General features: G+C 44.0%; 1 protein-coding gene across 8 annotated transcripts in view; it reads right to left on the bottom strand.

Moving 5' to 3' along the window:
* CNTLN (centlein) overlaps positions 1 to 27,400 on the bottom strand; it is a 369,536-nt gene that overhangs the window by 304,511 nt on the left and 37,625 nt on the right. For 7 of the 8 annotated variants that reach the window (XR_009460954.1, XM_059724694.1, XM_059724692.1 and 4 more), the window contains exon 3: positions 15,982 to 16,066. The exons of the other annotated variant lie outside the window; for it this stretch is intronic. Coding sequence is in view for 6 of the 7 variants with exons in the window: in XM_059724694.1 (XP_059580677.1) it covers positions 15,982 to 16,066 (85 nt within the window). In the remaining variant the exon portion in view is untranslated. The remainder of the gene's footprint in view (positions 1 to 15,981; positions 16,067 to 27,400) is intronic. 8 annotated transcript variants of the gene reach the window in all.

Below are 27,400 nucleotides of genomic sequence, written 5' to 3' on the forward strand. Positions count from 1 at the left end.
GTGGGCTGTAAGCCAAGTTAGGGATCCAGGCACATTGACAAATAGCTGAGACCCAAGGGGCATAAGGCCCACGAGCCCAGTGAGAGGCAGAGTAGTGTCCCAGTGTGGGACAGAGAGCCAAAGGCCGCATAGAGTCCATGGGGGCCTGAAGGACTGTGCGTAGGCCAGCTGAAAATAGAGGCACCAGTGAGGGGGCAGAGTGGAGGGCATGTGGCCAAAGCATGTCTGAAGATGCTTGAGGCCAAGTTTGTGCCACAGCCCAAGTGCAGCCTAGCTAAGGGGCTGAGGGAGTAATAGTGGATTTGGATTCCACCTACAAAGCACGGGACACCGTGTAGAGATAGTTTGGAGCCGTGTATTATGCCCCTGGGCAGCCTCCCACATAGGAACAACAACTATTTAATTCCAACAAAGGCATAGCAGGCGAGTCAGGTGGGTGGACTGCCCTAGACAGGTGGGTAGGCCGATGTTGTGACTGGCCTTGTGCTGGCCCCACTACATGGGCAAAAAAAGAACTAGGTGCAAAAAATGCTAAACATTACTTGACATATCCAAAACTGTGGAAATACAGATTTAAAAGTCTGAGGGAGAATTTGGATGAAATTTTAAAAATCACTATTACACAATGCAGAAAAACAAAAAAAACCCAGAAATTAGGTAGAACAGTTTTAAGTTTTGCAAATATATTTGCAGAGTAGCAGATGTGGAGCTAGTCAGTTCTACACCCAGAACAGCAGGGGCACAGGCAGCTGCTTCCAGGCTGCTGGTAGTGGCAATCAGGTCAGCAGCACAGCAGTAGCTCTTTCTACGCCCCCAACTAAGTTAGTGCCCAGAGTGGTGCTTCAGGCCCAACTCCCTCCCTGACACCCCCCAGGTTTTACAACTGCAGAACAGAACAAACAAGAGTACTTTGTCAACCTGACAAATATTGCCCAAACAACACTTAAGCGACATTCCTTTTAAGGCCACATTCCAGTTCAAAAGTTCTGACTGCTGATAGTTAATAGGAGTACAGGTATTTAGTGGCTTATAAAAACACGTTCAACTCTAGCCCCACTGAAGTCAATAAAAGATTTTGCCACCATCAAGCTAGAATTTCACCACAGAACATTTAAAGTAAACATATGCATGTGGTTTGTTGTAAATTTCAGTGCCAACAGTTATGGTCCCATAATAATGTAATTGTACTGCAAAGAGATCAGCAACAAAAAAAATTAAATTTTTTTTAGAACAAAGAAAAAAATTCTAACTACAAGGTTCTTAAATCATGTAAATACCCTAAAAGAACAAAAATGCTGCTTATAACAGATCTACTTGTTCAAAGCCACATTTAAATAAGTTGTTCACACATTAAATTCTCTGTGATTCTCATAAAAGTTACATACAGAGAAATTTAAGAAGCTAGTTTAATATATTACAGTAAAACAAAAAACACAAGCCTTATACAATTACAATTCAAGTAAATACACTATTAGTATTTTAAATATATATTTCATATCCTTCTGAAGAATTATTTAAACACAATAAACCCGCCACAATTTCTTAGTTTTACAAATAGCTTTAATAATTATATTATATATTCAACTACTTTTTTTTTTGCTTTTTTTCCCCCCCATAATAAAATTCATACCATTGTGAGTTAGCATAGATGTAATGCAGAAATCCATGTAATGGGGGGCCGTCCCTAGGCCAAGTATTTCACTGGCCCACCCCCTGTCTAGGGCAATCTGCCCTGACTCACCTGCCACATCTTGATGTAAATACCTGCACTCCTTCCTGAAGCCCTGGTGTCCTGGGCCACAATACATGGCTCCGAACTTCCTCTAATATGTGCTCTATGCTTTGCAGATGACATGTAAACTGCTGACAATTCCTGCCCCTTACTGGGCCAAACTCTGACCCATGCTGGGCCTCTATCACTCTGCCCTTTTCTGGGCCCTACTCCACACAGCCTTTCAGGTCCTACCCTGGCACTACTCTACACGGTCCTTCAGGCTTCACTGCTGGCATGCTCCAGCTGGCCTACGTGCAGTCCTTCAAGCCATCCTCAGCCTTTCCCTACACAGCCTGTGGCTTTCTGCCCCACACCAGGCCACACTCTAGTTAGGCCCCTCGCCCCTCACAGGGCTGCACTCTAGTTAGGCCTCTCAAGCTTCACAAAAGTCTCTTCTGCTCTCAACAGACGGGAATGGTGTTACCCTTTGCCTTTCCCCTCTACGGGGTAACCCACCAGGTCACAGGGGCTGGGACTTTCAGGCACCCCATACCTGCGTTTCACTGAGGAAGCACAGGTGTGGCACTTTCTGGGGACCACCCCACCACAGATGGCCCCACCACCTCATCCTATCCCACCAGGGTGCAGTTTCAGGTCTTACCCAGAACGAACAGGACCCCAAAACCCTTTCCTGGAGCCCTAATTAGTTCCTAAACCTAATGTCTATACCCTGCTGTGGCCCACTTTCCCTCCACCCTCAATCTCTCCCATGCCTGGTCATAGTCACTCTGGTGTCCATGAGTCACTCAGAACTCCTTTCATCTGGGCAACAGTACCCAGGCCCACACCCCTAATCCATGATTCCTGCCACCAGGTAACATTATGACACCTGTGGTCCTGGCCCTGGGTTGGGCCAGTCAAGGTGCTGGGCTCTCCGCAGCCAGGCTCACCTTCGCAGTGGGCATTCCTATGTCTTCAGCCTCCTTAGGCCTTGGCCCCAGCTCAGGCCACCCAGGGTGTCTCTTTGCCTGGCTAATCACTGGCCCTCCGCCACACTTCTCCCAGGCATGTCTACTTGTCCTCTGTTGTTAAGGCTACTCTGGACCCTCTACTCTGGGCCACTGTTCTTATCCTTCTGGTCATCTACCCAGCACTTAAGATTATTTCTCTACCGCTCCCTGAGCTCTTCTCTCCTTACCCAGATCTGCCTCCTTTAGGCAAGCAACAAGCCTAGCTGTTAATCCCCAGGGCCTCCCTTCATAGGCCCCTGTAGCACAGCCATGTCTGACTGGAAAACCCTGCAGGGTACCCCAGAGCCTCCTCCATCAACTAGCTCCCTCTTTCACCTGGTATGACACTGTTCACTTAGCTGTTCTGGTTCCCTCCTAGAGTAAGCTCTCCTTCCTCCCTAGCAGCAACAAAATCCAATGCATCTGAGCTCTAGAACTACAGCTATTCCAAGAAACCACTACAAGTACTGATCCTTGTCACCTGTTAGACCAGTCTTGTCCGACATACGGCCTGCGGGCCGCCATGCGGCCTGCCAAACCATTTTATCTGGCCCGTGGCAGCAGCAGCACCACTCCCGCAGAGTGGGGAGCCATGGCAGCAGCAGAGCGGTGGCGCAGAGCCGCAGTCGCGGCACAGAGCACAGAGCCGCTGTCGTGGAGCACAGGGCAGCAGTGGTGGCGCAGAGCACAGGGTCGCCGTCGCAGAGTGTGGGGCGGCGGCAGCGCAGAGCCGCCGTCGCAGAGCATGGGGCGGCGGTGGAGTGGAGTGTGGGACCATTGTCGGGGAGCATGAGGCAGCGGCACGGAGCACGGGGCCGTTGCGGCAGCACAGAGCCGCAGTGGTGGTGGGGCCACGGCGAGGCAGGCAGAGCCGGCCCATAGACCACAGCTGGCAGCAAGGGGAGGGGAGCTACTTCCCCCCCGTGGGCCCGGGGGAGGGGCCCTGCGCAGGAGGGCAAGCAGCAGCTGCTGGCACTACCGGCCCACGCCTGCCTCCTCACCCGCCCGCTTGAAGCCAGCCCCGCTGCCCTGCCCTGCCTCACAGCAAGGTGGCGCCTGCTCACTCCCCCAGCCAGTCTCCCCCCAGGCGCTGCAGCTCTCCGGGCCCGGTCACCCACGCACGAGGCCCCGAGGGGGCTGCTTCTCATGTGCTGCTGCTGACAGGAGGAGGAGCCCGGCCGGGTCTGCACCGGCCAGCAGAAGCAGCAGGAGAGCCGTGTGCTGCTCAGGACAGGACAAGCCTGCACCGGTCAGTCCTCAGCGGCACATGACTCCACCGCTGCTTCTGCTGGCCAGTGCAGACCTGGCCAGTCTCCTTCTGTCCCCAGCAGCACATGGGAAGCTGGCTTCACCTGCATGCTGCTTTTCCTGGCCGGTGCCAACCTGGTTCTGCCCAGGCGGGTCCTGCAGCACCATGTCAACCAGGGCATGGCACCAGCAGGCCGGGCAGGCACCAGATTAACCCCGGTCTGGCCCCGCGGCTTTTCCAGCACCAGGTCAACCCAGTTGTAGCCAAGCGGCTCCTGCAGCACCATGTCAACCCAGGCAAGCATGCCATGTCAACCAGCACCATGTCAACCCCTGCAAGTTCACTGGTGTCAGAGGTCACATGACATCACTTCCTGATATGATACCACTTCCTGTGACTTCTTTGAATATGGCTCGCCGGCCCACTGGGTGATAAAAAGTTTGTGATCCAGCCCCACATTCAAAAAGGTTGGACACCCCTGTGTTAGACCTTACTCCCAATGTCAGAGCCTCACCTAGGACTGCTTCCCAGGCTGGCAATTCCACTTATTTCTTCTACAGCTCACCCTGGCAGTGTCCTCCTCCAGGATATACTCTGCTACAAGCCCTTCAGCAGAGAGATGTTATTCTTACTGTTTCCAGAGACTATCCTTATACTCTAGCTGGTTTGATTCTCACCCAATCAGGCACCTGCCACAAGGTCAGTTGGCCACCTGATTGGGACAGTGCACACCTGTGGGTAGCTCCACAGCCTGGCTGCTTCCCTCCAACCTCTTAAAGTGGGAGGCACACTTTGTGCTCTCCGATACAAAGACTGAGCAAAAGACCCATGTTTGAAAAGTGCTAAAGACCTATTGTATTCCATGTATGCAGAAAAATTAAGATTTAATATAATTTTGATATTCTAAAAAGCAGGCAAATTTTGTTCAGACAAACATTAATACATAAAACTTCAAAAAAATTAAGCAATATTACAGCACAAGTTTAACATAAAAAAACAAAGGCAACATTCTCTCTGTCAAATTTCTAAATTAAGTTGATTTACTTTTTGTACAACCAGTCTTCAAAAGTACCCTTAATAACCCAAAGTCTCAAATCTTCATCTTATATTAAAGTCAGTTTGATTTGCAAAAGAGATCCAGTCAGCTTTATTAAAGTTCCATTTGGGCTTTGGAACTGATTTGATTATTGGAATTTGAATTCCAACTTTATATAAAATTGTCCTATGTTGACTGTGTGGGGAGTTGCTAAAAACCTTGCAGTGTATAGAAGGGCTGGGTTGTTGTGATTTCTGTGTCATGAAACACAAATCAGGTGGTTAGTTTTGTTGCCAGAAGGCTGAGTAGAAAGTAGCTCAATCTTGCATGTTGTAGACTAATACAAGGTCCTCTCTCCCCATCCAGCTATGTGCGTGAAAATTATGAGATAAGTGGGTGTAATAAAAGGAGCAGCTAAGATATGTATCCCAAGAGGATTTAGAAAAGAATATAAACCAAGGTGGAATAAAGACAGAGGATGTCTTTATAAATAATTTTTTAAAAATGGCAATTTCACAACTGCCACTGAGCTCTTACAATCTCTAGATAAGGCTCAAAGAAAAAAAATGGTTACATATAATGAAAAACCTTAATTTCACTCACTCAAGCAGGAAGGCTTAGGCTCTCTTATGTCAACTGGGCTCTAGCACTGACACTTCAAGACCCAAAACCTATATTAAATTGGACGCAATAGCCAATCATATCACTGCCCTGTCTAAGACTCCCACTGACAAGCTTTTAACAAGACAAGTGAAATCGTGTTTAAAGTCAAAGAAACACTCCAATGCATCATCTTCTTCCTTCTCCCAACCTTGTAATGTACATGACATGCAAAAGGCTTTTAGATCCATAAAGGAGGAAAAAGCTGCAGGCCTGGTAAGATATTTCCAGAATTCTTAAAATTCTGTGGCCTGAAATCCATTCAATGGCTAGCAAAGTTTTTTACCAATATTTTGTAAACTGGAAAATTACCAGTCATATTTAAGAGGACAAAATAATAATCTGGATGGTTCCAGATTTTTTCTGATAACATTGGGGCTAAGTACAGACAGCCAACAAGCCCGAGGCTAAATCAATTCAGTCGTTCCAGGTTACTTTAAACTGCACAGATTAAATTGAAACAGAAGTGAACAGACATTTACCTGATTCAGGAAATGAAGCCACATGCCTGCAGTGGCCCAGGCCAGAAGCTGGGCGGCACTAGAGCACAGCTCTCTGTGTGTTCTCTTTCTCTTCCTGCTGCCCCAAGGCCTCTGGGATTTGCAGTCCAAAATCAGAGCAGCAGGACCCTGCAAGGTTTCTCATCACTTCCTCGTCCAGGTGTCTCTGGGATTTCCAGTCCACAATCGCAGCCAGCAGTAAGTTTGAGCAGGGGAAGAGGTGTTAAAAACCCCCTGCCCAGCCCCAGACCACAGCCGGGTTTGCCTGGAGGGGGTAGTCTCCCCCTTGCAGACTGGGCTACATCCCCTGCCGGGCTTGCCCTCCACATCACCTTGTTAGTCACCCCTCACTACTCTAGCTAGGGAGCAGAGGGGCAGAGCCCAGACCAGCCCAGAGCTGGAAAGCATGCTGGGATGCTGGGGGACCGTGATTTAACTTGAACCAGCAAGGGGACTGGGACAGAAGTTTCATAAACTCGTTTGACCCAAATCAGTTAAGTCTTATACTACATTCAACCAGGTTTATCATAAACCAGTTTCAACCATTTTGAAACTGGTTTATATGCATTGAACTTCTGTTCTGTTACAGGTTTAAACTACTTTCTGATCACTTAAACAGGTTTATGTGTAACTTCTTTTCCTAGCCTAAGAGTAGACCACATACACTGAACAATGAACTTCCACAGCAATTAGTCCTTGCGCCTCTGCTGTTTAATCTTTACATTCATGACCTTCCAGGCACTCCTCAAGAAAATTCATATACAGTGATAACATAGCCCTTGTTACACAACTATCTTATTTCTCCAGAGCAAGAATAATACTTATATCTTATCTGAATACTTTAGATGAGACTCCACGCAGCTGCTGCAGGAAGCACTGGGCAAAGCTGAGGGAAGAGGCTGCTTTTCCCCCACACCAAGCATACCTCTGCCCCACCAGCACTGCAGTGCTGCAGCTGTTAAGTGTGAGCAGGCAAGTCTGCAACAGGCACAGGGCAGGCCAGGGTCCCTGCACGCAGGTCTCTGCCAGTACCGCAAGGCTGGGGCCAGCAACTACACAGAAAAACAGTCCAACTTGAAGCCATCCCAACCACACTGCATGCCTGGGGGATGGCAGGACACGCCATGGGCAGGCAATGCGAAGCAGGCACAGGGACAGTCAGGGCTGTGCGTGCATCTGGTTGATCCACTCCTGCCAGGGTCAGTTCAGAGTGTGCATGGGGTGCGCTGGGGCACATGGGCTCCTATGCACACCCCACTATACCCACAAACCCCACAACCACTCTCCCACACACACACACACACACACACCCCCCACAAACACTGCCCCCCTCCCACACATAGAGGTCTCTGGGGGGGAGCCCACTGCTCACTACTACCCCCACACGCACACCACCACAAACACGCACCCAACCCTCACACACCCACAGCCTGGCTGGAGTAGCTCTGGGCAGAAGCATCTTTGCAATCCAGCGGGCCACATCGCCATGGCCTCCAGGGTGAGGTGTGGCAGCAGCAGTGGCATAGAACTGTGCCCCCCCATTGCTGCCAGGTCAGCAGGAGGAGCCTCACTTTGGCAACTATGTTGGTGCAGTGCAACCTACTGTGCCTGGTCCCACCTGCTGGGCCACAGAGGTGGCAGCTGCTGCCCAGAGCTGGTCCAGCCAGGATACAACCTTGCACCCTGCTGTAGGTGCAGATATCTGGAGGAAGCATGTGCCCCCGCACCCCCTGACACATCGCCTTTGCCCCTCCACGCATCACCTATGCCTCCCTCATAGACTTACTTGGAGAGAGCTGTGGGAGCTGATCTCCACCACATGCACATGTTGCCCCCTGCATCCTGCTCCTCCCAGCCCCTTGCAGGCTGTTGTCACAACCCAAAGTTGTGATTTTTTGTTTGTGTGCGCGCTTCGGCACCGCTAAATTATTTCCCGCCAAATTTGTCGCTTTCTTTGCATGGTAGAGCTCTCTGCTGCTAGAGAGAGCTCTGGTGCAATGGGGGATTTCCCGCCAAATTACAGCTTCTTTGCAGTGTGCATCTCTCTTGCATCGTAGTGATACACGCTGTAAAGAAGTTCCTGCCATTTGTATTAGGATCCACGCCATGTTATTGGCTGACTCCTAATTTAGGCACACGTGGCGGTTAGCGGTTGGCTTGCTAGCCGTACATAAGGCTTGGGTAGTTTCCGCCCAAGCTGGAGGAGGGAGGAGAGAGAGATATTCTGTGTGAAGATCTCCAAGCGCCGTGGACCCTCGCGGACCCGGCGCACCTCCCCTAAGCAGGCAGAGAGAGGCAATAGAACCGAGTCTACGGAGCTTTCACTTCTCGCCTCTCCCCGTCGCCGAGCGCAATCCTAGACGTATCCCCTTCCTATAATTTCAGACCCCGCGGAGCCTAGCAAACTCCGGGGAAAACGTATCGGACCCGTGGAGCCTGAATAACTCCAGGGAAACTTTTCGAACCTAACTTAACCGGACCCGCGGAGCCTAGCAAACTCCGTGGGAGCAATCGTTTTGTCAGAGTCCTCCAACGAGGGTTCAAGCGGGAGCGGTGCCTGGAAACTTATCCAGCCTACACCGATACCACCTTTGGGTGTAAGTAAACAATCTTTTCAATCAACCGTTACGCCTCCGTGACTAATTCTAACTTGCATGCACAAGACCATCCCGCGGTTTCTCCCACCCCACGTGTCCGGGTTGACGGCCACAGCCCGCGTGCACCAGAGACGGGTCCAGTACGACCCCAGTTCGCCCCCGGCTTGCCCATGACGGCCAGAATGGGATCGAAATCACTGCCGCGCATGGCGACGAGGGCGGGCTCGAGGCCCGGCCCGCACAGCTGTAACTCTGCCAGCCTGCAAGGGGAAACCTGCAGCTTCCCAGGTTTTTCCCCTTTTAAGGAGAAATCCACATTTTGCCAAGTTTTTTCCGCTACAAATGAAAAACCCAAATCCCTGGTTATAATGGTACTCCTACTTATTTAGGAATCATCCTAAATAAAACAATGTCCTATAAAAATCATTTAATTATGAGAGCAGCTAAGTAAAACACCCATAAAAATTTGCTTCAGAAACTCACTGGGAATTCCTGGGTAGCTGATGCTGAGAACAGCAGCTTTAGCACTGGTCTACTCTTCGGTGGAATACCGTGCTCCAGTCTGGTTAAACAGCTCTCATACAACTCAACCAAGCAATGTGAATCATTACAGAAACAATGTGACTTACCCCTCTTTAATGGCTCCCTAATCTTAGTAACATATTCCCCTGTTTAAAAAGAAAAAAGTCTTATCTAAATTATGAACTAAAATTTAAAAATTACTCACAGTTGCTGTCGCAGGGCACCCCGGTGCCCCTGATCCTAGAGAGGAGGAACTGCCAGGGAGAGAGAGAGAGAGAGCGCGAGCCCTGGCCTGACATAACGAGCCCAGCTGAGGGTTGCCAGGGTAACAAGCGCAGCTGCGGGTTGCCAGAGCAATTAAAGGGAGCCAGCTGCCTGTAGGGGGCAGGGCCTGGCCCTTATAAAGCCCAGGGCTGAGGCCAGGCTGGCAGTTCCCTGCCAGCAACCGGAGAGGCAGGAGCTCCCTCGGTCAAGATGTGGAAAGAAGTCAGATTGCAAGTATAGCTCATGATAGCCCTGGAGGCTCAAGCCATGATACTAAGTTATAGCCATGTGGCTTGTAGTTATGTTATAGCCTAGAGGCTTGTACTTTGAGTTTATGTTTGGCTCTGTTTATTACACCGGAGGTTTGGGTGAGGCTGTAGGGGTTGGAGGAGGCCTCATAGGGACCCCAGAGGGGTGGGGCCCCAGCGCCATTGAGGGTGCAGTCTAGTGCCAAGAGGGCGCGGTATCCTTATAGGTACCCCAGTGGTATGGGGACCCCAGCGCCAGTGAAGGCGCAGTTTGTGTGCCAGTAAAGGTGCAACTGGCGGCGAGGAGCGCAACCAGTGGGTTGCAGGCGGGGAACTGAGACCCCGGGTTGTGTGCGGGCTGCATAGACCCCAGCCCCAGAGAGGGGCACTTTGAGGAGCCCAGTGTGGCCCAGAAGGTCCCAGAGAAGGGGACCAGTGCAAACCCCGAGAGGGGCAAGATTGGGGAAGCCCAGGACGGGCACAGTAAGCCCTAGAGAGGGGGCAACATTGTTAGGAGGCCCAGTATGGGCGCGGTGAGCCTTGGGAGAATGGCTACTGCCTAGGCTAACCCCGGAGCAGGGGAGAGCGCTGCGGTTGCCCCCCAGTGAAAGGGGGTAGCAGCGCGGTGTGCCCTGAGAGAAGGGGAGAGCAGCACGGTGGGCCAGAAAGGCCAGAGGCTCACTATAGAGTCCCAGAGCGGACAAGGGTCCCAGAGCGGGACAATACTTTTAGAGAAGGCCCAGAGGGGGCACTGAGACCCCAGAGTGGGGGATATCTAAGAGAAGGCCTAAAGCCGGCCTCGAGAGCCCCAAGAGAGGGGCAGCACATTAGAGAAAGAGCCCGGAGTGGGCACAGAGAGAAGGAGCCCGGAGGTGGTGCTTCCATAGAGTGTACGGAGCAGGCCCGAGGGAGCGGGCGAGTTGACTGGTGACAAGACAACGTCCAGAAACATCTGCGAGGCTTGGGGCGTGGTATTAGGGGTGGTAGGAGCCACGCATAGCCCATAAGGCTAGGGTGTCTGGGGAGCACCCATCATATCGGGAGACCCCCAGGGGGTCCGGAAGAACCGCGGGGACAGAGGTCCCAAGTAGCCGTGCCCAGGGAAGACACAAGGCAGCCTCCCTATTACATTTTCCAACAAGACGTGGTGGGCGAGAATTAGAGGGTGCCCTTGGGCCAGCCTTGACACGGAGCGAGGGACCTCGAGGAGATCACGGCCCTCCTAAAGGACCTCGCCGTGACAGTTGCCTATACATGAAAATCACTTAAACCCACCATGTCCAAAATTTAAAATACAGACCGCTCGCTTGGAGAACAGCAATTCAACTTGAGCAAGACTCATTTAACATCCAAGATGCCTGCAAGAGTGGCTCAATTCACCCTCTAATACGGGATGATGATTATTACAAATCCCACCATTAGACCAGCCTGCTTTGATCTCCCTAAACATCTTTGATCTTCTCTAAACCAGATTAGGACAAGACAGAGCGGATGTGGATTTCTTTTACATTGAAGGGACTGGAGTAGATCACCAAACTGCAACTGTGGTGTCCCTTTTCAAACTCTGAATCACATCACGTCTGAATGTCCTCTTCATGCATTTAATGGAACACTACTGGATCTGCACAATACTACACCTGAGGCAAGCAGCTGGCTGCAAAATTTGGACATAAAATTATGAACGTGTCTTCTCCTCGTGTTCTGACTACTGTATCATCATACACTAAATAATAAACATCAAATCCTCAACATATGCAAAATTAGATCAGGATCTTCCCATAAGCATTCACAGCCTGAAACAAAAGCCTCAGTTGCTGGAAATACGTTCTCTCATTTCCATAATATAAAAAGGGGACACTAGCAAATCAATTTTTTTGCACTTGTGTGTTTCAAATTTTGTAACAATTTCCTCCTACAGTATCAGCCTTCAAACACAGCTGAAAAAAAGTATTTAAAACCTTATTTTGCAGCAATGAGCTGCTCAAAAGGCTGGTAATAAAAGGACTTTTCACTTCTAGGTCCACCAAACAAGCAGGAAATGAACTAATCTAAAGTTAATTAAAATACCCCTAAAAGTGACAGGCTGGTGGACTGAATAGTAGAAACTTGAAATGTTACAGAAGACATTTTATTGAAGACAACTTTAGTTCCTATTACTGTCAAACTAGGTGCACCTACACGAGCAATTAATTTGAAGCAATAAACTCCAGTATATATCATGCCAAAGTTTATTGCTTCCAGGTGCCACATTTACATGTGCGCCCAGGAACACAGCATGCTGAGCTGGGTCAGAGCAGGCCCACCTTGTAGGAGGCCCCAGAGGTCAGCCTGCCAGTCCAGGGCTGCTCTGACCCAGCCCAACGTGCTGTAGAGGGGCTGGCTAGGACACAAGTGTGCTTCAGTGTGGGGGCTAGCCATCAGGCAGCCCCTGCACTGAAGCACCCTCATGCCCCAGCCAGCCCCGTCAGCATCTACACGTGCACTGCTGCACAGTAAATAACACCACCACAGGATAGTACTTGTATTTACAAATATTAACATAGTGACATTTATTAGATTACGGGGTCCTAATAGAGCTTCATGTATAGATGCAGAGACTTTACAGTAGAGCTAATTAGACAGCTGTGCAGTAAACATCTCATGTAGACGCACCCACAGATACCTTCATGAGCAGTATGTTTACATATTAATTACACATTTAAAGTCCCATTTCTTCAGATGGGCAAACAAAAAACAATTCCAGAATAATTAAATGGGTTTGAATGCTCCTCTCACTATGTAAATCCAGTCTTAACACAGCATGGAATTATAATTATCAATACCCCAGTTTCCAGAACACTTTGGAGAACAAGATGAGTATCAAACTCAATACCCTGGACTAGGAAACAAGGTCAAGATACACAGTCTATATCCTCTGCCCCCAGTAATGTCCAAATCCAATGTCCAGCAAGATACATGGTCTAACTAGTTCAATAACTAGGGACAGAAGGGGAGGAGTTTTAATCGTTGCTACATTTTTTGAAGGCTGCATGATTCTTCTACACACACACACACACACGCTGGGTACTTTAAAAACAAATCTGTTAGATCCGGGGTGTCCAGTGGGTGGCCCTAGCCCACAAGTGGCTCATAAGGGGTTAATTTGCAGCCCAAGGGCTCCTGGTAGCCTCTGCTCCCCTCCCTGCTCTAGCTGCTGCTGATGCAATCAGGGTCTCCAGGCTCCCCGTCCTTCTCTGGAAAAGGAAAGCCTTCTCCAGCTTTTACTTCCTGCCCCTTTCCCAGGGAGCAGGAAAGGTTATGGTGGTGGTGCTGCTCAGCATGGAACAGAGCTGAGGAAGCCAGCAAAGTGGTGTAGCAAGAGCACCTGCTTATAAGGACAAATGGGGGACCACCTATCCACTCCTGGGGCAGCAGTGAGAAGTGGGGCCACATGCCCACAATGAAAGGGAAGGCACCGACCCATACTGTCAAGAGAGCTTTCATCCAGGGAGGTTGGGGGAGGGACCATAAGCTCCACTGGCACAGCCCCTGGCCACTAGGAATTTGGACAACCCTGTCTTGGATTAAGAAAAAAATTACATTTCAAGATGACATCGGCTTTAACATTTTCATTAGATGTTCTTCTCTTTCTACTTAGAAACCTTAAACTTTTACAGTAGCAGTAATGCAAATCAAGACGTTCTCCTAAATATTATTTTTGTATTCTTAAAATTAGCCATAGACCTAATCTAGTAAAAACATGTCACGCAGCAAACAGGCATTTTACCTCTACTACAAGGGTTAGATTGGGTCATTAAGGCCTTAAAGTACCCTATGGTGAACAGTCACCTCAGGCCATGGGAGTGTTCCAAGAACAAAATGTCTTCCGGAACCGGTGGGGGAGCATGAACTCCACCAAGCACCCAACCTTTACTCCTGGCCACTGATGAAGAATTAGACAATGCTCGTGTGACAACTGTCTGCATTAAAGACATTGCACCACTGATGTTGCCGCAAACTATATGTCAATATTTTGCTAACAGAGATGCAGCAGAAAGCCTACTTCCCCACTATGATACTGTAAGAGATGCAATACACCAGAGTGCTCACAGTGATGCTCTCTTACTTTAAAAGCAAGAAGGTGCATGTCACCCACAGAAAGGCTGTGGGTGGGGGGGTGGAAATGAGAGACACGAGCAGGGCAGGGGAGCTGTGGAGGGCCTTTGAGTATTTCATGATATTTTCCTACTGTACCACCCCCCTCCCCCCGCAGCCTGAAGTGTCCTGGAATGCATTCCTATGCCTCCTATGTTATTTCTACCACTGGTAACACCGTTTCTGATAACAAAGTGACGTCATGGAATGCATCTACTTCATTAAATGAGGTATTACTTGATTAGTGGGTTTTTTGTTTTGTTCTGGGGGTTTTTTTACATTTGTTGGATATTTACTGCAGGACACTTTTAGTATAATAAATGGATTTTATTAAGATCGTAGCTTAAGTTTTCTATAAAAATATTTATCATTTTGTCTAAGTTTAAGAATTATCAAAACAAAATATTTTTAGGGGGGTTTTTAATGTTTTCTCAATTTTAAAATGGCTTTGATCAACACTTACTGTTTTCCCTTAATGATTTAAAAACGTTCATTTTTAATTGATGGGCTGAAATAAAGAATTCAAGTGAAAACAAGAACTGCTCATGTATCTATTTATTATATGTTTTGTCAGTATTTTTTAGACTTAGGTTGCTAAATATTATTATATATTAACAGTTGAATACATTAAGTACTACAACTAGGTTAACACATTTATTATTCTCTTTATTTAAAATGTGAGTATTCTTAAATATATAAAAGTAATATTGTTGCAGGGCACTAAGGTGCCAGCTCCTCTAAGAACAAAAACTGCCTAGGGAGAGAGCCCAAAGAACCAGACAGAAGCCCACAGGTGCAGGTTACTATCGCAACAGGCTAACAAGCAAATTAGCCTGTACCTGCACCAGCCTGTACTGTAGCCTGCATCAGCTGACAGGAAGAGGCAGGGCCCTGGGCATATATAAACCCCAGAGCTGGGACTAGAGATTTAGTCTTCTTGCAGCAGCTAAGGGGAAGGAGCCTCCAGGGAAGAATTGCCCAGGCACTGCCTGATATACTGCAGACTCAGCTAATGGGGTTCCAGGAGCTCAACAGGTACCCTAGCCTACCAAGCACTTAGTGCTGGGGGAAGTTTGACTTTTTAAAGGGACAGAGCATACCCTGAACCACTTATATTATGTTATAGCCCAGGGGCTCATGTTTAAGTTGCTGTTTATAAATACTGGTGGATTGGGCTGAGGCTATTGAGGAAGGAGAAGGCCTCATTGGGGACCCACTATGGTCTGGGGACCCCAGCACCAGTGTGGGGTGCAGAGCCTGGGCTGCGGAAAACCCAGTGAAGCCAAGAGGCTGAGCTGTAGCAAGGCCCCAGAAGAGACAATGCCATCTGTGAGGCTTGGCACATGGTAAAGGGGTAGTTTTGGAGGCACGCATCTAGCCCATAAGGCTCAGGGTGTACCGTGAGGCATCCATTTTGAAGCAGGACCCCAAAGGAGTCTAAGAACCCACAGGGTTCAGTGGGGTCCAGCAAGACTGTGTCCAGAATACAAACTTGAGGGCAGCCTCCCGATTTATTATAATTACCAGCAAGACATGGCAGGTGAGGAAGATGGTGCCCGTTGGGCAGGATTGGCATGGTCAAGGATCCCTAAGGGTATCATGGCCATCCCTGGGGACCCCATTCCGTGACAAATATATAAAACCCATCCAACCAGACCATGGAAATCTCAAGTCTATTCATAACTAGAACTTTCTTTAAAAATAGAGCATTACTTGGGCTTTGCAGTGTATCAGAAAAGAGAACTTTTCATACTCAGCCAGAAGTCAACATAATCAAGACTTGCTTAGCAGACCAACACAGAAAGCAAGAGCTAGAATACAATACCTTTCTCTGAAAAAGCTGTACTCCCCCTCTACCCATTTAATTAAGAGATAACACAACAGTTAAGCTCATTTGAGATGCTCAGGTCTTCTTTGAGAGACCTAGTTAAAAAAGAGGTACAATGACATCAAGTCATCTTAACACATCAGGAAACACAAATCTAGCAATGTTGGATAGAACTCAGTTATAAAAGCATCTTGGCATACTTTAAAACATTTTACCAACCTGTTCTAGCATCAGTATTTTGTTGTCTTTGACTTGCAAAATTTCTAATACTTTCCTGTCCTTGACTTCAGCTTTCTGTTTTTCTCTAGAAACAAACAAACAAAAAGACCCTTTATTAGTCATAATTTGCAGCTAATCATTTGAATTTTTCATGTCCTGATAATGAATGTCATTTTAAGGCACAGAAAAATTAAATTATCTGAGGCTGACAGCCTTTGCAGAATTAATCAGGCAGCATATGGCAAGTGACAGCAAATTACATCTACAATAGCTAAGACAACTTTATTCTAAAAAAAATAAAAAGACCAGGACTTGAAATATCATAAAGGAAAACCTAAACTGATCTGCATGGTTTCTTCCAAAAGACATTGGGGTCTACTCAATTCAAATAGCATAAGCAGCTTTTTCTTGTTGGCATAATGATAATTCAGATTTAGCTGAGTTTGTGAGGCTTTATACTCAACTTTATGACACATCGCTCCATTTGAATGCAACATTTTAACTTCTGAATGCCATCTATATTAAATTCTAAAATGTCAGAGTATCATTTAGGCATCGATGGGTAGAAGCCTATTGATTTTGGTGAAAAAAAAATCAGACTATCAAAAAGGGAAACTGAAGGCCACATAGAACTCCTGGCATCTGGTCTACAGTACCATCAACTGTAATTAGGGACCTACTGTGAATTTGCAATTGCACGATTTTTGTAGAAATTGTGAATTCAGGTGGGCTCCACGAAAAACGGAAGACTGAAAAAAAAATGGCATGCTCAATGCAAACCCCCCCTCCCCCCCCCAAAACACCAACAACTTACCGGCAAGCAGAGAAAAGGGCAGGAAGCCCTGCAGCCTTGGAGCACAGAGGGGAAGGAGAAGCAAGTGCAGAAGGGTGGGTAAAGGGTGGGGAGGGAAGGGGGACATGGCAGGGCTGCTCACAGCAAGAGGCAGGCAGTGTCCTGGGCCAGCTCTGGGAGGTAGCCAGGAGGCTATACCAAGGTCCTCAGAGCCCTGGCCCAGCTTGTTGCATGTGTGCACCTGCTGCCAGCAACTAGCCAGGCTCCTCAGACCCCAGTGCAGCCTCCTGGTTGTCCATTACCCCTTTGCAGCTGTTTATGCAGCATGTCTGCTTAGAAATGGCCTGAAACAGTGGTTTAGTTATCAGGATTAAACCAGAGAAGTCATTAATCCATGCTTAATGTGTGAGTTGGCTTCCCTGGGCTTAATCAAGGGAATTTGAGCCATCTGGAAATCTGCAGGAAGGGGCAGGAGTGCTGGAGTCCCTTAGGCAGACTTGGGGGGAAGGGGGGGCACCGCACTCAGCCTGCAAACATGGTGGCTGGCTCCAGGATCTGCCCAAGAAATCAGCCATCAGCCTCCTCGAGTCTAGTAGACCCCTATGTAGAATGCAAATAACTAGCCAATGGAGCCATGAGGCACCGGCATGCAAAAAGTTACTGCAGGGTAGGCAAGGTCAGGGAGCAAAAAGAAGATAGCTTGCTTCTCAGTGAACAAGCTGTAAACTACCACAGCTTACCTTTCATGGGGTAAAAGCAGACACACAGATAGTTACTATAGAGCAGCTGCTGCCTCCCTCCTAACTTGCTGCAACATACACTGAGGGAGTTGGAGGTAAAGAGAGGACAGTAGCCCATGATTCAGAATGGAAAAAGAAAGATATCTGGAGTGGAAAAAGAAGGGACACAAACACAGACTGTGACTGGATGAAAAGAAGGGACTAGGAGACCATATAGGACCTCTAACACTGGTGCAATGAAAATGGAATATTTGCAGGGTAAGAACAGATGGTTACAAGGTCTTCTTGAAGTAGAAGGAGGATGGAAGAACAACACATGGTAAGAGCAGGGGATGCAAAGATGCTCAACACAGGCTTTGAGTTTGGCCTACAGAAGCAACAAAATATTTCATACTCAACCAAAAAAGATGATATATTGTGGCACAAGATTAGTTTCCCTCAGCCCTTGCAAGTATTTTCTAATGTTGTTGATAGCTGTGCGTTTTTGGCTTAAATTGTTCTGCCTCTATTGCCTTCTGACATTACGTCCTTCCAATAGAGTCCCAAGAGTGCTAAACTTTTGAATCTGATCTCAGTGGGACAAAGCATTAACTATATATAGGGTTTTGATTTTAGAAGACCACAAAACATTGAGTAAGCATTTTTAAAGACTTGAAACAAGCACTGCCTCTGTGAGCAACATTGTCTTACTACCTCAGAACAAAGAACTGCAAGCAACTATTTTACAAAATTGGTTATTACAAATAAAGCTATTGGGTGTTTAGCATAATCACACTTAAGCAGAATAATTATGGAATGACCATCTTGTTACTGCAAAAGAACTTTAAAAAAAGATGTGCGTCATGTAAAACAATGAAATTCATGTATTTCAGTTATTGGAATTCAGGTTCAACATGCTTGAAATGTTGTATAAAGTTTATCAATTTAGGACTATAAAACACCTAAGAAGAATCCTTGTCTAGTCTTGTAAGCTCTGTATTGTGCTGATCATACTGTATCTGATTCATAGCCCACTCAAAGTCAGTACAAAGATTTCCATTCAGTGTATTTTGAACAAGGCACACGGTCAGCCAGGACCAAATAAATATGGTAATATTTAAACTATATGGATTATGTGGCAGAATCTATGCATATAATCAGATATACAAGCATTTTAATAGATTTATTTAATTAAGACTGGTCATCTCAATTATAGCATAGTTTTAGCTCAGTCACTAAGATGAAGAGCATAGCATAAAAACATGAAAAAAAATACACAAATAGTTCTATCCTCTTCATCAAATTTATGTTAACACATGCACACCAACATTATGCCTAATCTTACATAGTTGGTATTTACTAAAGATTCCCATCATAAAGAAAAACAAACAAAAAAGGTATACCTATATTTATTCAACCTTGTCTTGGGTTTAAGCCACCTAAATATTTGACAAAGATGAACATAAACAGTCACTCACTTCACAGGTACATGCTGTGCTGATGTTTAAGTGACGCACATTTTGCCCTATGTCTTCAGTGGGCTCATGTGAGCCACACATGGCTAGCAAAACCCTGGTGAGCCCCCTCTGGCATAAAGACTATGCAATGACTGTAGAAGTTGGTGTATAGTTCTATGATGGTATTTTTAAATCTAACTCATTGCTGCAACATAAGTACTAATATATGCTAATACCAGTGCTACAAGGAAGACAATTCAGGGTAACAGGGCCTGGACAAATGAGACAAAGAATACTCAACAAATAATTATTTCAGAAGATGTAGAAAATATTCTCGAGACTTTTGACAGTGGGCTGGCTACTTGACATTTGAACTAAACATAGAAAACTGAATATAGGAAAGGTGCATCAAAAGCCTCGGCCTACCACTACTACTATTATCATTGTTATTATTACTACTTTCTTCAACCCTAGATGCCAATTGGCATTATAGGTTGTACAGAAGTTATAGGTGGTGAAATACCAAGTAAAATTTATTTCCCTCAGAAAGTTAAGTGATAATGGGCAAAGCACTCTGAAAATAAGTAGGTACTTAATGGGGGGGGAGGGAGGGGGAGGGGAGGAAGTGTACATCTAGCCATTCTAGGGGATGTATCACCTCCATTGAGAAGAGACCAATAACAGAGGACACGATGAAGAGCACAGAGATTCTAGATGCAGCTCTTCTCATAACACAAGAATGCAGTGGTAGTCAACAAAACTGAAAAATGTAGTTAAAAATATACTTTTCCCATAATGCACAATTAACTTATAGAACTCAAGATCTCAGCTGGCTTCAAGAAAGAAAAATGATACCGCTAAAAAATAATAAAAACCCATTCACAGTTTAAAAAACCCATTCACAATTAAAAACGAGGATCAGAAAAAGCTTAACAGCACTGGCGGTGGCAGCTCCATCCAGGCCCCAGAGCCAGGGTCAGAGCTAATTTATTCGGACAAAGTTCTGCAGCCATCACTTGGAAAAGGTACTAAAATTGCATTCAGAATAAAATAATTGATTTGAAAACCTGAAGTGTGGATTTCTCAAGGTAAGCCCCAAAAGAATGTGACAAATTTTTAATTAAAAAAAAAAATTAAAATAAAAAAACCTGGAATCAAATGAATAAACCAGACCAGAAGGCAGTGAATGGGCAAGCTTTACAGGATAGCTAATAAGTAGTGTACACAACTAATTCAGGTATTTTATTGGTAGTCAAATATTTATGAAGCCCTGTAATTTTAGGAACTATATTGTACTAGAGTTTCGAAAATGAAAAATTTGGGATTAGATATCAGAAAGAGGAGTCCTGTACTAAACAGGAGAAAAGGTACTTATATATGGGTATTTATATTTATTAGATGTTCCAACTTTAAAGCTAAATACATGCAATACTTTAATTCTTGAATGACAACAAAGTAAAAGTGAAGTCAGGAGTCCCTTACCAAAAATAGAAAACTGAAATTTTAACAATGACGTTTTGATATAAATACTACTTAATACTACTTTGATATACTTAATTTGATAAATGACAAAATATTATTTAGTAATTCAAAATGTTAAGCTTGTTAGGGTATTCTTCATGCAGGCTACAAATGTGGCACACAATCCTGGACACTGTCACCAGAAATGCATCTCAGTTGTCACAGATAACTAAAGGGGGGAAAAAACCTCTCATAATTCAATAAATATACAAGAAATTTTAGCAGAAACTTGTAGCAGCTCCTCCTGGTGGTATAGGATGTCATCCAATACTCATTACAGAAGTGCTCCCAAAAGACACACTAAGTAAGACCACTATATACAACCACTATAGAATCTTTGGATCTCCTGCTGCATTGTAAGGAAGAGTTTCAATTAAAATAGCAATATAAAGTCTTGCTCTTTATAAAGGTAACAAATACAGAGAAAAATCGTTGTCTCATTCTATTAATACACGCATCATACATTTACAATACATTAAAAAGGTTCACCCAAATATGGGGAAAAATCCATGCACTGTCAAGAAGTTGATGATGATCAATGACTGAGACAAACTCCTGTTTAGCTAATTAGAACCACTGATGAGCAATAATGATGTGAGTGAAGAATATTTGCAGACTTCTTTAGGATGAAAAATGGAGTGAAGAGAGGCTGTCAATTTGTACAAGTTTTAAGCTGCCATCTTTTTTCCCCATGAGTACTACCTATTTTAAATGTTTAACATAGCTGTATTTAACCACATGGATTATCTGCTTTCAATTTTCACTATCTACCAAAAGCCAAAAATCTGTAAATTATTTTAAAGCATAACTAACATTTGTTGTTGTGTTGTGGTCTGCACTACGTATTATTTGACATGACAAGATCATATTTTCTGGGGTTTGGCCCATTTTTAATGAGTTGTCAAAATGAAATATTAGACTATAAGAAAACATTTAACTATGCATGAGGTATGAAAATAGAACCTGCTTTATAAAAACCTAAAGATTGGCAAAATAAAAAGTTAAATGAATTTTGTAATATATTTTATTTCATGTAATAAATTTGCAAAGCAGCAATAAAAGCAGTACAGAGAAAAAGATATTTGGGTCCTGCCATAGGTCTTAATTTATAGCCTATATTTAACCATTCTTGTGGATAAATAAACATTTGTACTTAGCTCCATTGTACTATTTTTAGACATTTAAATGAAAATAGGTTTAAATAATAATAGGCTGAAATATTATTTGGAAAGCTGCTCATAACTTCATTAATCATCTCATCTTAATCATGCTATTGAAAAAGCAGCACTATACAAAGTTAGTCCTAAATATCAAACAAAGCTTGCATAGTCTGAGCTCTGTGGTCGAATCATGATTATATTTTCATCACTATTTATCTATTAAATTAAAAACGATGCTTGTAATTATGTTATGTTAATAGATGGGGGACAGAAGCTGGAAAGGCAGTAATATTTCAAGTTGCTGTGCATATCTTGGCGAAATTTCTAAAAATGTAGTTATGGTCTCCTGATCTTTTTTACTGTTTTACATATGAACTGAATTAAAGTGAGCATACTCACTGACATCTATGTTTTATTACATCAGTGGTAAATAAATCTGACTAATACAGGCATTGATGATGCACTCTCCCTACGCTACTGTAAATATGGTCCCACTCCTGCAATTACTTTTGCCCATAAGAAGTCAGCCACAGGATCAGTCTATATCTGTAACCAAGTCCTAATCTTGCAGTTCGAAACTTTCAGTTGCCTTTAAGTCAAAATGAGCTGATAACAGGGCTAATTAATTTTGGTCTCCTAATATACCTCAATTCCTCTTCATTCAGATCCTAGGAGTACAAAACCAACATTTAACAGTGAACACGCATCGTCTAATTCAGAAACATATCATTAATTTCCTTGTTTTGAAATACTTAGAGAAATGTACTTAACACACTGATAAGACTTGGGAGGGGAAAAAAAATATCAATATGAATGCCATTCATGCTATATTTCTTCAAAGAGCCAGTTATTTTCTGTAACCTAACCACACATCTACCTGAACTCTGCTGTTACAGAAGGTAGACTTAAGCATGTAAATCTTTAAAGCTGAATTAACCTACTTACAGAAAAAACAACCTGAAATTCTCATTTTTTTTTCCACCAATTCTTAAATTATCTACTTATGTATATAATAAAGGCATTTTTCTTACTTGTTCTGTTAACTATTTCACACCACATACAATAAAAAGGCATCATTAAAGAAAACTGTTTCTTCTTTTGGAATCTAAATAGAATGGTTTCATTCATCAGGAGCATACTGTAATAAATCACCTATTTTAAACTACTCTACATACATGCACATACAAGGCTTTTCAATATGTTTATACTGAGCATGTGACAAATAAGAAAAAAATTAAGAGTCATATTTTGCTCTTAATTTTGCAAACATTTTTGATCTACAACGTACAAGTCTCTTATTGCATTCAAAATATCAGCACTTCAGAACAGACTGTTTTAACATCTGCACATCACCAGGGTTTCCCCCAAGGATTTTTAAATGATGCCTGCCTGTGTTGAATAAAGTGCTAACTTGCACCTTGCATTTCAAACTGTGTCCTGAGCAGCCATCCAGTTGGTACAACACCAGCTGAATTCCCAGAGGCCACTGTTCAATCAGGCTTGACTGCAATTATCATGTCAATATTTTGTGCTCCGATATGCAGATATGCACACATGCAGGCTGCATAATACTTCCTTCTCCATGGAATGTTGACTTATGTTCAATGTTCTGAGAATTTTTAATGAAACAGGATATTAAACTTTCTTCAACTATAGACAACCACAACTATTTGACCTTAGAAGCAAAGGTTATATCCTTATTCTCTAGTATTTTGTCCACTTTGCTGAGTGATAACTACTACAGTCTGGTTAAAACAAAATATACATATGTTAATTTTTTTTAAAAAAACAACTCTCTTGAAGTAAGAGAGAGGGAGTGCTAATCCTTTTTTTTTAAAGCTTCATTAGTTTATTTACTTCCCAGTATTTGTCTCATTCACTTCCTGTTTTCACTTGTTAATATAATTTTCATAACAGCAATGCAGAAAGCTAGCACAAGAAGTCTACTGCATGCTATTTGAGCCCTTTAGAAGATGTAAGTAAGCAAATGAGGAAATCAATGCTTTATTTTACACAAACTTACCATGTCATCAATTTTTGTTGTGTATAAAGGTGTTCTTCATTGCTAGTAAAACTTTGTATCTTAACCTGGCAAAATAATCCAGTATGATCTGAGGCACCATATTTCTTTAACAATTTATCTAGTATCTTCCCTACATGGTGGTATTAAAAAGAAAGTAAAAAATCACTGCAAGTGTCTCTACTGTCATCATTTTAGTTGTTCCTAGATTAAATTTGATCATTTTAGCTATGTAATCAGAATATAAATCTAGCAAGACAGTATGCCTATTTAATCCTCCTAGGACTTGTTTTACCACCAGACCAAGCAAAGGATCCAGCAATACTGCATTTTGGAAAAAAGGAATAGAGTCAGCATGGAGCCTGAAGGCAAATCAAAATATGCTGGGGTGGGGGTGGGGGAAACCAATGCTAAGATTTCATTTATGGTAAACAAGAAAATGCTTAAGTAGGGCTTCCAATCAAGAAGTGCTAAATTAAAATTTACAAAAAGCTCTGAAAAATATCATGATGATATTCCACCACTATGGAATATACTTTTAATACCTGAACAGATTTACCTGTTAAGTCAGTGCTTTTTAGTACCTTTATTCTTTATTTTTAAATGCTTTTTTTTTCCCTATTTAATTTTATCATCAAAAAAGTGTTTCAAAAGGCAAGTGAACTAGAAATAGCATTCTTTTTACATAATACAGAGATCAATTGTATTTAAAGTAGTTGGAAAGTACACTAACATAAGATATACTTTTACAATGGCTTGTTTGAAAATACCTGGAGGCTTTTACATATCCCCAAGGCTTTTCTCATTTGCACAGTAAAGATAATTTTTGTTTGTATCTGAATATTAAAACAGTGAATGTAGTTACAGTCACACAGTAAGAACTGCAAAGAATGCTGAAAAATGAAATGTTTTCTCTGTATTTCAGGAATCACCACTATAGCCACAAAAAGATACCAGTTTAATTTCGGGGGCAGCTAAACTACTATTCTGGAAATATTTTGATATTGTAAATTTAGAAATAAAGGAAAATCAACTATTACTAAAAATAAACAAACAATCTAATCTATCTTGAATAGAAATAAAGAATTGTACTTTAAAAAAAAAAATAGTTGAGAAATCTCATCCAACTCTACAAAAATAAAATGACTTGATTGTATGACTTGTAACACACTTATTTCCAACAATGTATTCTTTTTATTCCCTACCCTTCATTCCATTTTGCATAATGTGTGGTAGCAGCTGATCCTATAGCCCCCTCCCCCCCACCACATTACATGTATTACACAATTAACTAGTTAAATGCACAATTTAGACCAGCTACATATGCAAAGTTGGTATCACGCCATAAAAAGATCCATCCAGCTATAAAGTCAGAGTGCAAAAATATGCAATAACTTTATAGCTGATTTCTATCCAGTTTTAATTTGTACGTGTAGCCCCCATAGCTGGGAGTCCCGCTAGCTGCAGGACTCCCAGCCACATCGTAAGTCCTGTCAGGTGCAGGAGCTTGCTACTTGCCGGTGCACAAGGAATGTGGAATGACAATCCTGAACTCCCCCTGTACCAACAATTAGCTGTGATTGGATCTGATGCTGGATCTCAGAATCATGCCTCCTGCCATGCACATGTGGCATGGTAGGAGGCGCAAGTGTGTGGATCACACATCAGATCCTATAACTCCTTTACCTGAACATCTAAAGGGGCCCTTAGACATGTAACTTCTTAATGCCATTACTACAGAAGCATTGCTTTCTTCATCCTCCAGTTTGAGGGGGTGTTATTGCCATGCTCATCATACACTGGTTTCCACGATACTTATTGGAAGATGGTATAAGAACTAGCTGTATTGTTACCACAAATAATACTCTAGTGAGCACTGAAAATTAGCCAAGTACTGAATGTTTAGTGGCATGACACAATGGAACATGAATGTAAGCCAACGCCTGTGCTATTTACATCATTAAGTCCCAAGGACTAAAGACCAACTCATCTCAATCCTAAATTAAGATTTTCTGATGATGCCATGGCACAGTACAAAAGCTGTCTGTTGTATCATAACTTTAACTAGCAGCTGTTCCAGGTGCTGCTTTGGGAAAGTCTTCCCCATGAAGTTTCTTTCACCTTTGTATTCTTAGAGGACTTTCATTTAACTTGGTTGCACCAGAGGCTTGGAGTGGTCCCTTTTACAAAATGCACCCTTATTTAGGCTTGCCAGATTAAATATTGCTAAGAGTACTAAAACTGGTATTTCAAAGCAAGGACAAAAAAATACAATAATCCTCATTTTGAAAGCTATTACCTTATGCCCATTTCTTTGCATCACAGAGTTCTGAGAGGTTTATGAGCAACTGAAGTGCTTCTGTTGTTTTCTTATCAGTTGTACCATGCTTCATTATTTCTCAAATCTTCCTGTGTTCATAAACTAATTAACTCATTGATTTGCTTCTGTCATAGTCTTTGGGCCAGGACCAATGCCAGCAATGGCATTCTGGTTCTATAGATACCTCTGACATACAAACTAGTAAAAAGGAAACATCTTCAAGCTGATTTTAGCATGTGGGCACAGAAAATTTTTCGTACCCTTTGAAGCGGAGGACAGGACATCCTGTCACACTTTTAGCTTCTCTTATTTCTTGGAGTCTCAGAACAGCAGAGAATTCCTATGCCTGAAGAAGGGTGATTGTGCCTGAAAGCTTGCTAAGAACCTTTTTCCAACTACTCAGTTGGTCTAATAAAAGGTATCACACCTACTCAAAGCATGGGCAACTGGTGCTGCCTTAGGCAGGGGGGCACATGCCCCCCCAGCAACCAGTCAGTGACCGGAGAGGGTCCCCTTACAGCCAATTGCGCCAACAGGTGCTCCCACCTGCCCCCCGACCATCACCTGAACCTGTCAGGGGGTCCACCAGCACACTCAGAGGGTGCACGTGCAGCCCCATGAATCCCCTACGCATCTCCACTGACTCAAAGAACCTTGCCTGACGATAGGACAATCAACTTTCTGAAGCAATATGTGGAGAGGTAAAAGAATGGAGCAAAAAAACTAAGTAAAAGTTATGGACACCTAAACCTGTAGAAGATTTGGAATTGTGACTTTTAGTGGAAAAAAGGAAAATGAAGTTCAGAGGTAGATTTAGGATCAGAAACAATTACTGGAGAAAAGACTGGAGATTCAAATTAAAAAGAACTGAGTCTTATTTCTGGCCTTCCTATGTTATTTAGGGATCTTAGTTTTCCACAGGAAAAAAGCAGAAAATCTCTATTTAAACCCCACAAAAATCACATTTTTCCACAACCTACCAACAGTACAGCGACATCCTGTGGTGAGCAGTGTCATTTCTGCTCTTATTTTTGCCATGGTTTTTGCTTCTCAGTCGAATTAGTAGCTGGGGGGGAGCATTCCCGCCCCCCACCCCGACTGGCTAAGAAGCAAAAACTGCTACTAGGAGAACAGCAATTACAGAAATGAAAAGCATACAAATGAAGGGAGGGTAGAGGGTGGGGAGAAATGAAATGAAAAGCATACAAGCATTCACTCAATATTTCCTGGGGAAAATATGTCCCTCCGAGGAGATTTGCCAGGTGTCAACCTGAAAGACCCCCCATTGCAAGAGAAATTCTTGCAAGAAGGAACAGTTGTATGGCCTTCTCCTGGTCTGGCCTGAGAGGGGAGGGGTAGGCTGCAGCAAAGCAATGCTCCCTGTCTCTTGCCCCAGCCAGGGATTGCCTGGGTTAGGGAAGAGGCTAAA

This window comes from Alligator mississippiensis, chromosome 3 (assembly GCF_030867095.1).
Source record: "Alligator mississippiensis isolate rAllMis1 chromosome 3, rAllMis1, whole genome shotgun sequence".
Lineage (NCBI taxonomy): Eukaryota > Metazoa > Chordata > Crocodylia > Alligatoridae > Alligator > Alligator mississippiensis.